General features: G+C 40.7%; 1 protein-coding gene across 1 annotated transcript in view; it reads left to right on the forward strand.

Moving 5' to 3' along the window:
- The window catches only part of LOC115029063 (uncharacterized), a 78594-nt gene that overhangs the window by 50695 nt on the left and 10417 nt on the right, over positions 1–17482 (forward strand). Inside the window, 1 exon segment of the mRNA XM_085830981.1 lies at positions 15198–15201. Coding sequence (XP_085687107.1) covers positions 15198–15201 — 4 coding nt within the window.

Raw genomic sequence — 17482 nt, forward strand, 5'->3', positions numbered from 1 at the left:
GGTCTAACAAAAGCAGCACCTTCCATCAAACTGAGCTCTACATCAGCTCCTGCCTCCAGGATTCTGCCCTGTGTGAGTTCCTGTCCTGACTTCCTTTGGTGATGAACAGCAATGTGGAAGTGTAAGCTGAATAATCCATTTACTCTCCAACTTGCTTCTTGGTCATGATATTTTGTGCAAGAATATAAACACTGAGTAAGACATTGACTAAAGGCTTGATGTAAATCACCTGCATTGTATTTACTTATGTCCATTGTATCTCTACTCTTTGCAAGTCTTTTATCATTAAGTTGTGTTGAATCTTGTCAAAGGTTTTTTTTTTTTTTGGTGTGAAATGAGATGATCATGTGGTTTCAAATTTGTTTATATGGTACATTACACTAACTGATTTTTTTTTTAATCTGGAAACTTCCCTTCATGTCTGGGAGGAAGCCTACTTGGTCATGTTGTATAACATCTTTGATGTGTTCCTAGATTGCCTTTGAAAGAACTTTATTGAGTATTTTTTTTTTGCATCTATGTTTATATTGGTAATCTACAATTCTATTTCTTCATTGACTCTCTGTGTGGTTTGGGTATCAGGGTTACTGTAGCTTCATAAAATGAGTTTGGAAAAGTTTTATCTATTTCTATTGTTGTGGAATAATTAAGGATTATTGGCCTTAGCTGTTCTTTGAAAATCTATTTTTGTTCAGGAGAGAGTTGTTTAGTTTCCCTTTAGACTTAAGAGTTTCTTTTGAACCGGGTGTGATGGTTCACGCCTTTGATCCCAGCACTGGGAGGCAGAGGCAGTTGAACCTCTGAGTTTGAGGCCAGCCTTTTCTACAGAATTCCAGGACAGCCAGGGCTACACACATAAACCCTGTCTCATAAAACTAAACAAAACAAACAAACAAAAAACCGAAAGAAAAGAAAGGAAAGAGTTTCTTTCTTTTATTGAAATTCAGGTCTAATCCATGGTGGTCTGAAAAGAATTAGTGTATTATTTCAATTTCTTTGTGCCTAGAAAGAGTTGCTTTGTGACGAACTATGTACTCAAATTGGGAGAAAGTTCCATGGGAGCTGAAAAGAAGGTATATGCTTTCGGTTTGGGGCGAAAGGTTCTGTAGATAGCCTCCAGGTCGATTTGTTTTCATTTTGTCAGTTATGGTGTTTTTGTTTTTAGCTTTTGGCTGGATAACCTGACAATTGGTGAGAATGGGGTATTGAACTCTCCAAAGAGGTTAGGGCCAATGTGGTATTATGCAGGTAATGTTTCTCTTACAGACATGAGTGTTCTTGCATTTGTGATGTGGATGTTAAGAATTGAAATATCATCTTTGTGGATCTTGCCTTTGATGAGTTTAAACTGTTCCTCCCTATTTGGTTAATTTGTTTTTGATTAATTTTGGTTTGAATTCTATTTTGGACATGTGAGAATAGCTACACCAGCTTACATCTGAGGTCCATTTGCTTGGAAAATATTTTTATAAAACATTTCTCTGAGGTGATAGCTGAAGTTTAAGTGTATTTCTTATAGGTCACAGGATGGTCTTTTTGCCTTGCATCCATTCAGTCAGTCTACGTCTTTTTATTGAAAACATAGTCTTGTCTATTTCCTGAGGAACTGATTCTAATCTTTAGTGGTTTGATTATTGTGTGACAAGGAGACAGTGCTAGTTTGAACATGCTTGGTCCATGGGAAGTGGTACTGTTAGGAGGTATGGCCTCATATGAGGTATATATAGTCTTGCTACAGGAAGCATGTCAGGAGGTGGGGCTTTGATATCTCATATATATGGTCGAGTCTGGCCAGTTTGATCCGGAGTCTCTTCCTTGCTGTATCCAGAAGACAGACCCCTTCTGCTGCCTGCAGAAAAAATGTAGACCTCTCATTTCTGCCTAAACCTTACCATGCTTTCTACCATGATGATATTGAACTGACTCTCTGAAAATGTAAGCCAGTTCCAATTAAATGTTTTCTTTCATAAGGGCTTATCCCTGACTAGCTTACAAGTAAACTAGGCTCAGACTCGAGGTTATTTCATCAGGCTTTGACAACTACTGGACTTCAACCTCTAATTTACTCTTCTTCTAACTGCTTTCTTTGCTACCTTCCCAGTGGTGTACTTCAGGTACTTGATGTTTCTCCCAGCATTGTACACCCCCCATGGCAGCTCATCCTCTTCCCCCATTCTTCCTCCTTTTCCTTCTCTCTCTTTTCCACCCCATACCAGGTAACTCAAATGCCACCTACCTCTAGTCCTTCCAGTAATAGGCTGTGCCCAATTTGATTTAACTAATAGTTTTCAATCAAGGAACAAGGTTTGCACAACAGAACCTTTTAAATGTAAGAGGTCCATGGTAAGCTTAGACCTTCGAATTTAGAATTTAGTATTACAATACATATCAACACACCAAACCTCAACACATACACATATTGGAAAACTAACTTTGCTCAGAAATGTTAATTCCTTGTGGTTTCTGACAATGCCCTTCACTGTAGCCTTCAGGGGGAGGACAGACCACTCATGACCTCATTGTAAAAGATATGCCAATCAAACGTCCAGGTGAATGTACTGCTTGTTGACTCTAGTTTTTCTAAGTTGAGGAATCTGTTCTGATCCCTAGGCAAACACACTCCCTAGAGATGAATTGGATAGGGAGTTCGCACAGTCTCTGCGCTGAAACAGCTTGCTTTTGAATTATTGTGCCTCAGGGAAGTATGAAGTCTTTTCTGTAATGCCATTTGTAGCTTTAACTCAAGCATGAACTACACAGGAATAAACCTTCCCACAAAGAGATGGAATTCTCAATACTCCAAGTTTCCAGTCTAACTTCTTTAATACATCGACCTCATTTTACAGTGATATGAACATATTTCTGATTCCTTTGTATTCCAGGAGGAACTATCTCAGTGTTCTGCTTAGGAAAAGTGAGGGAAGTGCAAGGCAGTACCAGTAATACTACCAGTAATGTTTAAGTATTATCAAATGTGAATGATGACAGGATCAGTGGAGACAGGAAAGTCAATAAGAAACATCAAACCAAACATAGAGGGAAATTGAAGAGCCAGTACACAGACCACTGTGATCCTAGGAACTCTGCCCCTCCTCTTGGGAGAGATTCACAGGAGGAAAGCAAGTGCTCAGAAAACACTTGGTCATGACTCACTTTGATTTCTAATTCTGTCTTAAGTACCTAGGATGGTTTCGATAGCATCTTGAAGAGATAATGCCCACTCCTACATTATCTTCCTTTTTCATATTTTAAGTAAACCATGAAAGCATGAATTTTCCACTCGGTAGTAAGATTCTAATAATTACATATGTGGTTTTATAAAAAGCAAATACAAACAAACAAACAAACAAAGATCCGTGGTTTAAACTCACAATGTTTTAGCAGAGATAACAAGGAAATGAGATAAACATTACTGTGAAACTCAGCTCACAGGCTAACATCGCGTGCTGTGACCAAAGACTTTTTTAAAAGCCCAATTTCCTTGTGGCTGCCCAAGTGCTGCAGCCTGGTTCTTTCCAACTTCAGCTGCCCACAGATGGGCTGCAAGTAAGGCAATGCACATGATCTCTTCTGTTGGTCCTTAGAAGTCTTTCCAACTGACTTGTGGGAAATGTAGTTCCGTCCCTTGTGACGTCATCAGAAAGGGCCCTTGGAATCGTGCTTTCTTATTCTTTCTTCAAACTTCACTCCTCAAATGTATGCAGTTGTCCTGCTCAGCGCTGCATCTGGATTTCTGAGATGGAGGTTGGTGCAGGGAGCAGCGCCATCTTTAAGGTTTGAGGGGCTGTGCAGGGTGGCAGGTAGGGCACGGAGGGAGCTGGCTCTTGCTTGTTGTGAGGCAAGAAGCTGCTGACCTGGAGATGCTGTGCTGACCTAAGTTGGGCCGTGTTTTCTGAGCACTTGCTTTCCTCCTGTGAATCTCTCCCAAGAGGAGGGGCAGAGTTCCTAGGATCACAGTGGTCTGTGTACTGGCTCTTCAATTTCCCTCTATGTTTGGTTTGATGTTTCTTATTGACTTTCCTGTCTCCACTGATCCTGTCATCATTCACATTTGATAATACTTAAACATTACTGGTAGCTGCCTTGCACTTCCCTCACTTTTCCTAAAAACCTGGGCACAGGTTTGAAGGGGAGACGGTTGAAAACAACGGGATGGCAAGGGCAGGCTGGGTGTGCTGACTGCCTGTTCCTGAGATGCTGACGGGAGCGCACTCATCATTACCTAACTGGCCTGTTCTCACGTGACTGTAGTCATATTATCAGGACATACAGAGCACTTGGACATCCAGCACCCTCTGTATGTTATGTCCAGGAGACTACTCCTGGTTTGAGCTCAAACAGCTTCCTAAAGTTACTAGTGTCCAAGGAGCAAGAATTCTGTGAGGGATGGCAAACTTGTGTGGGATGTTAGTTCCTGTTCCTTAGGAATGAATTGTTAGACTCATGGATGCCCTGATTCAAATAAGATTTTCTAATAGACACCTTTGTGACCTGAATGCGACAACACATGACTATAAAACCACAAAATAATCTTGTAGTTGGTATGAACCAGTGTTTGCACAATCCAAATAAATAGGATTTTACACTAAATATTAAACATCACTAGACAATAATACCTCAACAGTTCTGAGTATGTGTTGTGTCCAAAATTTGGACTCCTTTTCAGACGTGAAAGACGACTTGGTGTGATAAGAGATCGCAGGATGGGGCTGGAAAGTCTGAAAGGAAAGGGGGAAATGGCTCTGCTCATCTGCCAGGCTCTGTGCATTGCTCTGTAATCTGCCAGGATCTGTACTTTGCTCTCTAATCTGCCAGACTCTGTACATTGTTGTCTCTTCACGTGCTTTTCTTCTATGTGTTCAAGTTATCAGCAGTGTCTGAACTCTCTTAAATTTTCCTTTGTCCCTCTGTGACATTTAGGTTTACTGACACACCCTTAATAGTTTTAGAAAGAATTCTCCAAGTTTTTCAACTGTATTTGAAAAGCTGTAAAATAGGACTGGAGAGATGGCTCAGTGGTTAAGAGCACTGGCTGTTCTTCCAGAGGTCATGAGTTTAATTCCCAGCAACCACTTGGTGGCTCCTGACCATCTCTAATTGGATCTGATGTTCTCTTCTGATGTGTCAGCAAAAGAATGCTCATATACATAAATAAATAAGTAAATAAATATATAAATAAATACTTGGGGTCTTGTGATTTACACATAGTAGGTTTATGTTCATGCAAAAGTGCACATTTCTCCTCTTGAAGGGTTAAGAGAATAGATTAGTCCAGAGCTATTTGAGTAGCCATGATCTGAGAACATAGATATAGTTTAAACCAAATTCCATACTCCAACATGGAATCAGTTTCATGATTGTATAGAACAAATAATGTCATTGACCAAGGAAAGTTTAAAATACATTTGTTTGAGTCTGAAATAGGCATGTACTCTGAGACATTGGAGATATTTTCAATGTCTAAGATACCATCTGATGAGATTTTAGCTTTTGGATTGATAGAAGCTCATGTTCTGCCTAGTCAGTGGATTCTGGGAGGTTTTTATCTATTGTCACAAGCTGTGTGCTCCACTACAGAGTGAGGCAAGGACTGACTGTCCCTGAAGGTAAAACCAGCCCAAGGTAAGACAGCTAACCCTGAACCTGCAGAATTCCAGGCTCTGCTCCTCAGTGAACTTCCACTTGGCCATCAGACTCTGCACCCACAGACTCCTCACAAGAGTTTTACATTCACAGAATACACACAGGTTTTTTTTTTTTTGTGTGTGTGTGTGTGTGTGTGTGTGTGTGTGTGTGTTTCAGGATTTCTCCTCCATAGCCCGTCCCCCTATCTCAGGTGATCTTGCTTATATTATCACTCTTCAATCAAACCAAGTGTTTGTGAGCCAGAGCTGGAGCCTGACTTACAGCATTCAACTCTCCTGGGAGGAAGTATGGGCTTCAGACAACCTTGTCCTATCTACTGGAATTTTCAATGAGTTTGCAACCATATCTAGAATAAACATTTCCTAGTTAATGATGCTAATCAGTAGCAAAAATATAACAGCATATGAAGTCAGAAATCACATGCTACCTTGTACACCAAAACACATTCCTTACAACATAGAGAGGGTACAGCAGGGTGCTCATATATAACCTTACAGGCTCCAAATAGTCGTATATTTTGTATTAATCAACCCTATGATAGGAAAGTGAGCTAAAGCCTATTGTGTGATTCATCTCTGTGTTTTGGGGAGGAGTCAGGGATCCTGGAGTTCAAAGTCATCCTCTCCTTCATAGCCAACTCAGGGGAGCCTAAGCTACATGAGACCCCTTGTTTTTAAAAGACTTTTAAAGCATACTGCATTGGGTGTAGTAATTACTTCTGTTGCTCTCAGTTCTGAGCACCAGTGACCTGACAGGAATCCATCCACTTGATATCTTCCTAATCCTAAAACCTTACCAATCTAGTAGTTCACTAGCATCCTTTTGTTAATGACTTGTGTTGAAGATCAGGATCCTGCTTACATTTACTGTGCAAGGGGCTAGGGTGGGGCATTCTTTCTGCCTTGCTTGACTACCAGGGAATGTTAGCTTTCTTTGTGTTCTGACTGTTCTCTGTTATTTTCTGTCCTGACCCCATGGGGCTGTCTGACTTTACCTGAAAGTTTTCAGAATATCTAACTCTGCCAATAGAAAATGACACCCATAAGCCGGGCGTGGTGGCGCACGCCTTTAATCTCAATACTCGGGAGGCAAAGGCAGGCGGATTTCTGAGTTCGAGGCCAGCCTGGTCTACAGAGTGAGTGCCAGGACAGCCAGGGCTACACAGAGAAACCCTGTCTCAAAAAAACAAAAAAACAAAAAAAAAAAAAAAAGAAAATGATACCCGAATCTACCACTGTCTGTGGCATGTGGTATCACAGCCATCCAGTCAGTAATCTGTCAACGTGGGGTTCCTTCCTCTTCCTCAGGGAGGAGTCCAGTCTCCTATGCTTGCAGTCCTGCCCTTTTCCTCGAGGCTCTTTTCATTTCATCCTAATGTTACCGTGAGCGATGGTATGAATGATCGACTCAGTGATTTTAACACTCAGGCAGGAACCCTGTCATGTTAGACATGTCGTTCTGGGAAGCTCTGAAGGGTCCTGTGTTGGGTGATGTCATTCAGTTCCTGGTCTGGGCTGTGTGCATGTCAAGAGGCCATGAAAAGAATGCAGAATCCTCATTTGTACTGATTTTGATGGTCATCAAAAGAAGAAACGAATATACCCGAGGAGCACAGGTTGTTGTCATTTTCTACCTTTAAAATATGTCTGTCAGTGAGTACAAGGACACTTTTCTTTCTGCTTTCTTTTCGTTTTTTTTTTTTTTTTAATTTTTTCTTAGGTATTTTCCTCATTTACATTTCCAATGCCATCCCAAAAGTCCCCCACACCCTCCCACCCTCTCCCATACACACCCACTCCCACTTTTCAGCCCTGGCGTTCCCCTGTACCAGGGCATATAAAGTTTGCAAGTCCAATGGGCCTCTCTTTCCAGTGATGGCCGACTAGGCCATCTTTTGATACACGCAGCTAGAGTCAAGAGCTCTGGGGATCTGGTTAGATCATAATGTTGTTCCACTTATAGGGTTGCAGATCCCTTTAGCTCCGTGTGTACTTTCTCTAGCTCCTCCATTGGGGGCCCTGTGATCCATCCAATAGCTGACTGTGAGCATCCACTTCTGTGTTTGCTAGGCCCTGGCATAGTCTCACAAGAGACAGCTCTATCTAGGTCCTTTCATCTAAATCTTGCTAGTGTATGCAATGGTGTCAGGGTTTGGAAGCTGATTATGGGATGGACCCCTGGATATGACAGTCTCTAGATGGTCCATCCTTTAATCTCAGCTCCAAACTTTGTCTCTGTAACTCCTTCCATCGGTGTTTTGTTCCCAATTCTAGGAAGGGGCAGTGTCCACACTTTGGTCTTTGTTCTTCTTGAGTTTCATGCATTTAGCAAATTGTATCTTATATCTTGGGAATGCTAAGTTTCTGGGCTAATATCCACTTATCAGTGAATACATATTGTGTGAGTTCCTTTGTGATTGTGTTACCTCACTCAGGATGATGCCCTCCAGGTCTATCCATTTGGCTAGGAATTTCATAAATTCATTCTTTTAAATAGCTGAGTAGTACTCCATTGTGTAAATGTACCATAATTTCTGTATCCATTCCTCTGTTGAGGGGCATCTGGGTTCTTTCCAGCTTATGGCTATTATAAATAAGGCTGCTATGAACATAGTGGAATATGTGTCCTTCTTACCGGTTAGAACATCTTCTGGATATATGCCCAGGAGAGGTATTGCTGTATCCCTCGGTGGTACTATGTCCAATTTTCTGAGGAACCTCCAGACTGATTTCCAGAGTGGTTATACAAGCTTGCAATCCTACCAACAATGGAGGAGTGTTCCTCTTTCTCCACATCCTCGTCAGCATCTGCTGTCACCTGAATTTTTGATCTTAGCCATTCTGACTGGTGTGAGGTGGAATCTCAGGGTTGTTTTGATTTGCATTTCCCTGATGATTAAGGATGTTGAACATTTTTTCAGGTGCTTCTCTGCCATTCAGTATTCCTCAGATGAGAATTCTTTGTCCTGTTCTGAGCCCCATTTTTTAATGGGGTTATTTGATTTTCTGGAGTCCACCTTCTTGAGTTCTTTATATATATTGGATATTAGTCCCCTATCTGATTTAGGATAGGTAAAGATCCTTTTCCAATCTGTTGGTGCTCTTTTTGTCTTATTGACAGTGTCTTTTGCCTTGCAGAAGCTTTGCAACTTTATGAGGTCCCATTTATCGATTCTCGATCTTACAGCACAAGCCATTGCTGTTCTGTTCAGGAATTTTTCCCTTATACCCATACCTTCGAGGCTTTTACTTACTTTCTCCTCTATAAGTTTCAGAGTCTCTGGTTTTAAATGGAGTTCCTTAATCCACTTAGATTTGACCTTAGTATGAGGAGATAGGAATGGAACAATTTGCATTCTTCTACATGATAACCACCAGTTGTGCCAGCACCATTTGTTGAAAATGCTGTCTTTTTTCCACTGTATGGTTTTTGCTCCCTTGTCAAAGATCAAGTGACCATAGGTATGTGGGTTGATCTCAGGGTCTTCAATTCTGTTCCATTGGTCTACTTGTCTGTCGTTATACCTGTACCATGCAGTTTTTATCACAATTGCTCTGTAGTACAGCTTTAGGTCAGGCATGGTGATTCCACCAGAGGTTCTTTTATCCTTGAGAAGAGTTTTTGCTATCCTAGGTTTTTTGTTATTCCAGATGAATTTGCAGGTTGCCCTTTCTAATTCCTTGAAGAATTGAGTTGGAATTTTGGTGGGGATTGAATTGAATTTGTAGATTGCTTTTGGCAAGATAGCCATTTTTACTATATTGATCCTGCCAATCCATGAGCATGGGAGATCTTTCCATCTTCTGAGGTCTTCTTTAATTTCTTTCTTCAGAGACTTGAAGTTTTCATCATACAGATCTTTCACTTCCTTAGTTAGAGTCAAGCCAAGGTATTTTATATTATTTGTGACTATTGAGAAGGGTGTTGTTTCCCTAATTTCTTTCTCAGCCTCTTTTGCCTTTGTGTACAGAAAGGCCATTGACTTGTTTGAGTTAATTTCATATCCAGCTACTTCATTGAAGCTGTTTATCAGGCTTAGGAGTTCTCTGATGGAATTTTTACTGTCACTTATATATACTATATCATCTGCAAAAAGGGATATTTTGACTTCTTCCTTTCCAATTTGTATCCCCTTGATCTCCTTTTGTTGTCTAATTGCTCTGGCTAGGACTTCAAGTACAATGCTGAATAGGTAGGGAGAGAGTGGACAGCCTTGTCTAGTCCCTGATTTTAGTGGGATTTCTTCCAGCTTCTCACCATTTACTTTGATGTTGGCTACTGGTTTGCTGTAGATTGCTTTTGTCATGATTATGTATGGGCCTTGAATCCCTGATCTTTCCAAGACTTTTGTCATGAATGGGTGTTGGATTTTGTCAAATGCTTTCTCCACATGTAACGAGATGATCATGTCGTTTTTGTCTTTGAGTTTGTTTATATACTGGATTACGTTGATGGATTTCCGTATATTGAACCATCCTTGCATCCCTGGGATGAAACCTACTTGGTCAGGATGGATGGTTGTTTTGATGTGTTCTTGGATTCAGTTAGCAAGAACTTTATTGAGGATTTTTGCATCGATATTCATAAGGGAAATTGTTCTGAAATTCTCTATCTTTGTTGGATCTTTTTGTGGTTTAGGTATCAGAGTAATTGCGGCTTCATAGAATGAGTTGGGTAGAGTACCTTCTGTTTCTATTTTGTGGAATAGTTTGTGAAGAACTGGGATTAGATCTTTGAAGGTCTGATAGAACTTTACACTAAACCCATCTGGTCCTGGGCTTTTTTTGGTTGGGAGACTATTAATGACTGCTTCTATTTCTTTAGGGGATATAGGACTGTTTAGATCATTAACCTGATCTTGATTTAACTTTGGTACCTGGTATCTGTCTAGAAATTTGTCCATTTCGTCCAGGTTCTTCAGTTTTGTTGAGTATAGCCTTTTGTAGAAGGATCTGATGGTGTTTTGGATTTCTTCAGGATCTGTTGTTATGTCTCCCTTTTCATTTCTGATTTTGTTAATTAGGATGCTTTCCCTGTGCCCTCTAGTGAGTCTGGCTAAGGGTTTTTCTATGTTGTTGATTTTCTCAAAGAACCAGCTCCTCAATTGGTTGATTCTTTGAATTGTTCTTCTTGTTTCCACTTGGTTGATTTCAACCCTGAGTTTGATTATTTCCTGCCGTCTACTCCTCTTAGGTGAATTTGCTTCCTTTTGTTCTAGAGCATGTAGGTATGTTGTCAAGCTGCTAATGTGTGCTCTCTCTAGTTTCTTTTTGGAGGCACTCAGAGCTATGAGTTTTCCTCTTAGAAATGCTTTCATTGTGTCCCATAAGTTTGGGTATGTTGTGGCTTCATTTTCATTAAACTCCAAAAAGTCCTTAATTTCTTTCTTTATTCCTTCCTTGACCAAGGTATCATTGAGAAGAGTGTTGTTCAGTTTCCATGTGAATGTTGGCTTTCTATTATTTATTTTGTTATTGAAGATCAGCCTTAGTCCATGGTGATCTGATAAGATGCATGGGACAATTTCAATATTTTTGTATATGTTGAGGCTTGTTTTGTGACCAATTATGTGGTCAATTTTGGAGAAGGTACCATGAGGTGCTGAGAAGAAGGTATATCCTTTTGTTTTAGGATAAAATGTTCTGTAGATATCTGTCAGATCCATTTGTTTCATAACTTCTGTTAGTTTCAATGTGTCCCTGTTTAGTGCCTGTTTCCATGATCTGTCCATTGGTGAAAATGGTGTGTTGAAGTCTCCCACTATTATTGTGTGAGGTGCAATGTGTGCTTTGAGCTTTACTAAAGTTTCTTTAATGAATGTGGCTGCCCTTGTATTTGGAGCATAGATATTCAGAATTGATAGTTCCTCTCGGAGGATTTTACCTTTTATGAGTATGAAGTGCCCTTTCTTGTCTTTTTTGAAAACTTTGGGTTGGAAGTCAATTTTATTAGATATTAGAATGGCTACTTCAGCTTGTTTCTTCAGACCATTTGATTGAAAAATTGTTTTCCAGCCTTTCATTCTGAGGTAGTGTCTATCTTTTTCTCTGAGATGAGTTTCCTGTAAGCAGCAAAATGTTAGGTCCTGTTTGTGTAGCTAGTCTGGTAGTCTATGTCTTTTTGTTGGGGAGTTGAGTCCAGTGATATTAAGAGATATTAAGGAAAAGTAATTGTTGCTTCCTATTATTTTTGTTGTTAAAGTTGGCATTCTGTTCTTGTGGCTGTCTTCTTTTAGGTTTGTTGAGGGATTATTTTCTTGCTCTTTGTAGGGCGTGGTTTCCGTCCTTGTATTTTTTTTTTCTGTTATTATCCTTTGAAGGGCTGGATTCGTGGAAAGATAATGTGTGAGTTTGGTTTTGTCATGGAATACTTTGGTTTCTCCATCTTTGGTAATCGAGAGTTTGGCTGGGTATAGTAGCCTGGGCTGGCATTTGTGTTCTCTTAGTGTCTGTATATCATCTGTCCAGGCCCTTCTGGCTTTCATAGTCTCTGGTGAAAAATCTGGTGTAATTCTGATAGGCTTGCCTGTATATGTTACTTGACCTTTTTCCCTTACTGCTTTTAGTATTCTATCTTTATTTAGTGCATTTGTTGTTCTGATTATTATGTGTCGGGAGGAATTTCTTTTCTGGTCCAGTCTATTTGGAGTTCTGTAGGCTTCTTGTATGTTCATGGGCATCTCTTTCTTTAGGTTTGGGAAGTTTTCTTCTATAATTTTGTTGAAGATATTTGCCGGTCCTTTGAGTTGAAAATCTTCACTCTCATCTACTCCTATTATTCGTAGGTTTGGTTTTCTCATTGTGTCCTGGATTTCCTGGATGATTTGAGTTAGGATCTTTTTGGACTTTGTATTTTCTTTGATTGTTGTGCCGATGTTCTCTATGGAATCTTTTGCACCTGAGATTCTCTCTTCCATCTCTTGTATTCTGTTGCTGATGCTCGCATCTATGGTTCCAGATTTCTTTCCTAGGGTTTCTATCTCCAGCGTTGCCTAACTTTGGGTTTTCTTTATTGTGTCTACTTCCCTTTTTAAGTCTTGGATGGTTTTATTCAATTCCATCACCTGTTTGGTTGTGTTTTCCTGCAATCCTTTAAGGGATTTTTGTGCTTCCTCTTTAAAGTCTTCTACCTGTTTAGCAGTGTTCTCCTGTATTTCTTTAAGTGAGTTATGAAAGTCCTTCTTGATGTCCTATACCATCATCATGAGATATGCTTTTAAATCTGGGTCTAGCTTTTCGGGTGTGTTAGGGTGCCCTGGACTGTGCGAAGTGGGAGTGCTGGGTTCTGATGATGGTGAGTGGTCTTGGTTTCTGTTGGTAAGATTCTTACGTTTACCTTTCACCATCTGGTAATCTCTGAAGTTATTTGTTATAGTTGTCTCTGTTTAGAGATTGTTCCTCTGGTGATTCTGTTACCGTCTATCAACAGACCTGGGGACTAGCTCTCTCCTCTGAGTTTCAGTGGTCAGAGCACTCTCTGCAGGCAAGGTCTCCTCTTACAGAGAAGGTGCACAGATATCTGGTGTTTGGACCTCTTCCTGGCCGAAGACAAATGCCCAAAACAGGACCTTTCCCAGAAGCTGTTTTGCTTTGGCGTGTTACAGAAGCTGTCAGCTTCTGTGGTGCACACTCTCACCTGTGCAGAGTACTTTGGGTGGAGTCCTGTAACCAAGATGGCTCCCGCCCATCCTAAGGCAAAGGGCTCCTGAGCCGGGCGGACACCTGTCCTCTTGCTGGGAGGGTGGCCGGATGTCTGGAGCCCAAAAAGGGCGCTGCCTCAGAAGCTCTGTGGCTCCCACCTGTCCCAAAAGCTGTCAGCTTCTGTGGTGCACACTCTCCCCTGTGCAGACTACTTTGGGCGGAGTCCCGGAACCCTCTTTCTTCTTTCTTCTGCATTCATTTGTGTATTTCCCTACTTTTCACTCCAATCACAGCCCCCCCCCATTTTCTCCCAGGACCCCCTCACATTGCCCCTCTCCCCATGCACCACTTCCTTCCTCCCCGACCAACCCCCAGTGGCCCATGAAGTCACTGGAGGAGTAGACACATACCTTTCCAATGAAGCTAGATGAGGCAGCCCAGATCAGGACTCAGGCTCCACTGTCAGGAAACAGGGTCAGGGATAACCTCCACTTCAGTCTTTGGGAGATCCATATGAAGGCCAAGCGGCCTTTGTGCTACATATATGGGAGGTGAACTGGTGGGTCTAGCCCATGTATGCTCTGTGATTGGTGGTTCCCTCTCTGGAAACACCCAAAGGTCCAGGTTAGTAGTTGACTCCGTTGGTCTTTTGTGGAGTCCCTACCCTCTCCCAATCCCACAGTCCTTTCCCCAACTCTTCTACAATATTCCCTCAGCTCTGGCTAATAATGTTTGACTGTAGGTCTCTGCATCTGTTTCAGAGAGCTGCTGGATGGGTCCTCTCAGAGAACAGCTAAAACAGGCTTGTCTGCAAGCCTAACAGAGTATCAGGGATAGTTCTTATCCATGGACAGGGTTTCACATTGGGCCCATCATTAGTTGGCTATTTCCTCAGTCTCTGTTCCATCTTTGTCCATGCATTTTTTTGTAGGCAGGACACATTTCGAGTTGAAGTTTTTATGGTTTGATTGGCATCCTCATCTCTCCACTGGGAGTCCCGCCTGGCTACAAGAGGTAATCATTTTAGGTTCCATCTTCCGTAATGTTAGGAGTCTCAAATAGTGTCACCCCTATATGTTCCCAGGATCCTCTCCCATCCCAGAATCCAGCATATCACATAAATGATCCCCTTCCTCAACCTGGCCCACCACCAAATTTTATTCACTCTTTTGGCCCTCTCTCCCAGGCTTTCCCTACACCTGATCCTTCATCCCCATATCCTTCCCAATTCCCTTCCCCTCCCACCTTCACCCCTCCATCCACTTCTGATGACTAATTCCATTCTGAGTGAGAATCAAGCCTCCTCCTTTGGGCCCTCCTTTTTATTTAGTGTCTCTAATTCTGTGGATTGTCTCATGGGTATCTTTAGCTAATATCCACTTATAAGTGAGTATATATTATGCATATCCTTTTGGTTCTGGGCTACATCACTCAAGAAGATGAAGTGCAAGTTTCTAGTTTCTGTAAATTCAGTTGTGTCATGTAATGTTTTGCTGGAAGCTGTCTTGTCAGAGGGCATGTGATGTTTTGCTGAGAGCAGATACTTGAGAAGGTGCCTGATATTTAGAAAGAAGATAAATAGAACCCCACAGACAGTGAGAGGGTGCTTCTGCATTGATAGGACCAGCAAAGCTCTGCTGCTCTTCACTACATAGAGAGAAATGCACCGAAGAACTTCTGTTGGATTTTGGCTGCTTCTACTGTTTCACATGAATTCAGTGGTTCCTTGTGCTTTCTGTTGGATCTTGCTACCTGTCCTGATTCATGCTTGATGTTTTGTAATTGGACTGGACTGCTGATATCCTGACAACAAAGAGTGTTACTACCCCAAGAACTACTTCTAAACAGGGCCATAAGCCCTGTTTTCTATTAATCTTTTTTGTCCCCTACCACTGGTATGTGGGCTAGAAGGAAGGTTGAAACATTTGAGAACTCTACTTAAAGTAAGTTTTGAAAAATCTAAGTTTTCTAGTTCCATCAATTTGCTTGTAAACTTCATGATATCCTTGTTTTTAATGGCTGAATATTATTCTGCTGTGTAAACGAACAACAATTTCTTTATCCATTTGTCCCTTAGGGATATCTGTGTTGTTTCCAGTTTCTGGCTGTTATGAATGAAGCTGCTACAAATGTAGTTGAGCAAGTGTCCTTATGGTATGGTAGAACATCTTTTGGGTATATGCCCAAGAGTGATCTCTCTGAGACTTGAGGTAGAACTATCCCCATTATTCTGAGAAACCACCACATTGATTTCTGTAGTGATTATATAACTTAGCACTCCCACCAGCAACCAAGGAGTGTTTCCATTGCCCTACCTAACTCCTTGCCTGCATGTGCTGTGGCTGTAAGGTAAAATCTCAGAGTCACTTTGATTTGCATTTCCCTGATGACCAAAGAAATTTTTTAAAGTGTTTCCCTCTGTTGAGAATTCTCTGCTTAGGTCTGTACCCATTTTTTAACTGGGTTATTTGGTTTGCTGGTGTCCAAATTTTTGAGTTTTTTTATGTAATTGGATGTCACCCCACTGGAATTTTACAGTTGCTGAAAATCTTCTCCCATTCTGGAGGCTGTCATTATGACAGTGTCCTTTGCTTTACAGGTTTCCAATTACATGAGATCCCATTCATTAATTGTTTATTTTAGTGCCTCAGTTATTGGTGTTCTATTCAGGAAGTTGTTCCTATACCAATGCATTCAAGGCTACTCCCCACTTCCTCTTCTATTAGATTTAGAGTATCTTTTTGTTTGGTTTTTTTAAAGATTTATTTTTTATTTATATGAGTGCACTGCAGCTGTCTTCAGACACACACTAGAAAAGTGCATCAGATCCCATTACAGATCATTGTGAGCCACCATGTGGTTGCTGGGAAGTGAACTGGGGACCTCTGGAAGAGCAGTCAGTGCACTTAACTGCTGAGCCATCTCTCCAGCCTGTGTATCTGGTTTTATGTTGAGGTTTTTTGATCCGTTCGGACTTGGGTTTTGTGCAGAGTGATGAATATGAATCTATTTGCGTTCTACATGCAAACATCCAGTTAAATTGGCACCAGTTTTTTGAAGATGCTTTCTCTTTTCCATTGTATGGTTTTGGCTTCTTTGTCAATATTTAAGTGTCCAGAGGTGTGTAGGTTATTTCAGGTTTTTCTGTTCGATTTCCTCAGTCCACCTGTGTATTTCTGTACCAATACCATACAGTTTCTTTAATTACTCTTTCTCTGTAGTTCAGCTTTAAATTGGGGAATATGATACCTGTGGGAGTTCTTTTGTTGTACAGAACTGTTTTATCTATCCTGGGTGGTTTTTTATTTTTTATTCTTTTTAAATATGAAGTTGAGAATTGTTCTTTCAAAGTCTGTAAAGAATTGTATGGGAATTTTGATGAGAAGTGCATTGAATCTGTAGATTGCTTTTGATGAGATGGCCATTATTCACTGTATTAATCCTACTCACCCATGTACATGAGAAATCTTTCTATCTTATGATATCATCTTCACATTCGTTCTTCAGAGACTTGAAGGTCTTGTCATACAGGTCTTTCACTTGACTTATTAGAGTTACACCAAGATATTTTATATTATTTGCAGATATTGTGAATGGTATTATTTCCCTGATTTCTTTTTAGCCTGTTTATGGTTTGTATACAGGAGGGCTACTGATTGTTTTTTGTTTTTTTTTTTCTTCCGAGACCAGGTTTGTCTGTGTTCCCTGGATGCCTTGGATCTCACTCTGTAGACCAGGCTGGCCTGGAACTCAGAAATTCACCTGTCTCTGCCACACAAGTGCTGGGATTAAAGTCATGTGCCACCACACCCTGCAAGTTTTTTGGTTTTTGTTTTTTAATTAATTTTATATCCAGCCACGTTGCTGAAGGTATTTATCAGCTCTAGAAGTTCTCTGATATAGTATTTTTTGGGGGTGGGGGAGGGTCACTGATATAGTATCATATTATCTGTAAACAGCTATACTTTGACTTTTTCTTTTCCAGATTGTATCCTCTTGATCTCTTTTCATTTTCTTATTGCTCTGGCTAGAACTTCAAGTAGTATATTATAGAGACATGGAGAGAGTGGACAGCCTTTTCTTGTCCCTGATTTTAGTGTAAATGCTTTAAGTTTATCTCCATTTAAGTTGATGTTAACTTAAGATTGGCTTGCTGTATATTACTTTTATTATGTTTAGGTATGCACCTCATATCC

The sequence above is a fragment of the Mus caroli genome, unplaced genomic scaffold (genome assembly GCF_978045245.1).
Source record: "Mus caroli unplaced genomic scaffold, Mus_caroli_1 scaffold_15, whole genome shotgun sequence".
NCBI classification, from domain to species: Eukaryota; Metazoa; Chordata; class Mammalia; order Rodentia; family Muridae; genus Mus; species Mus caroli.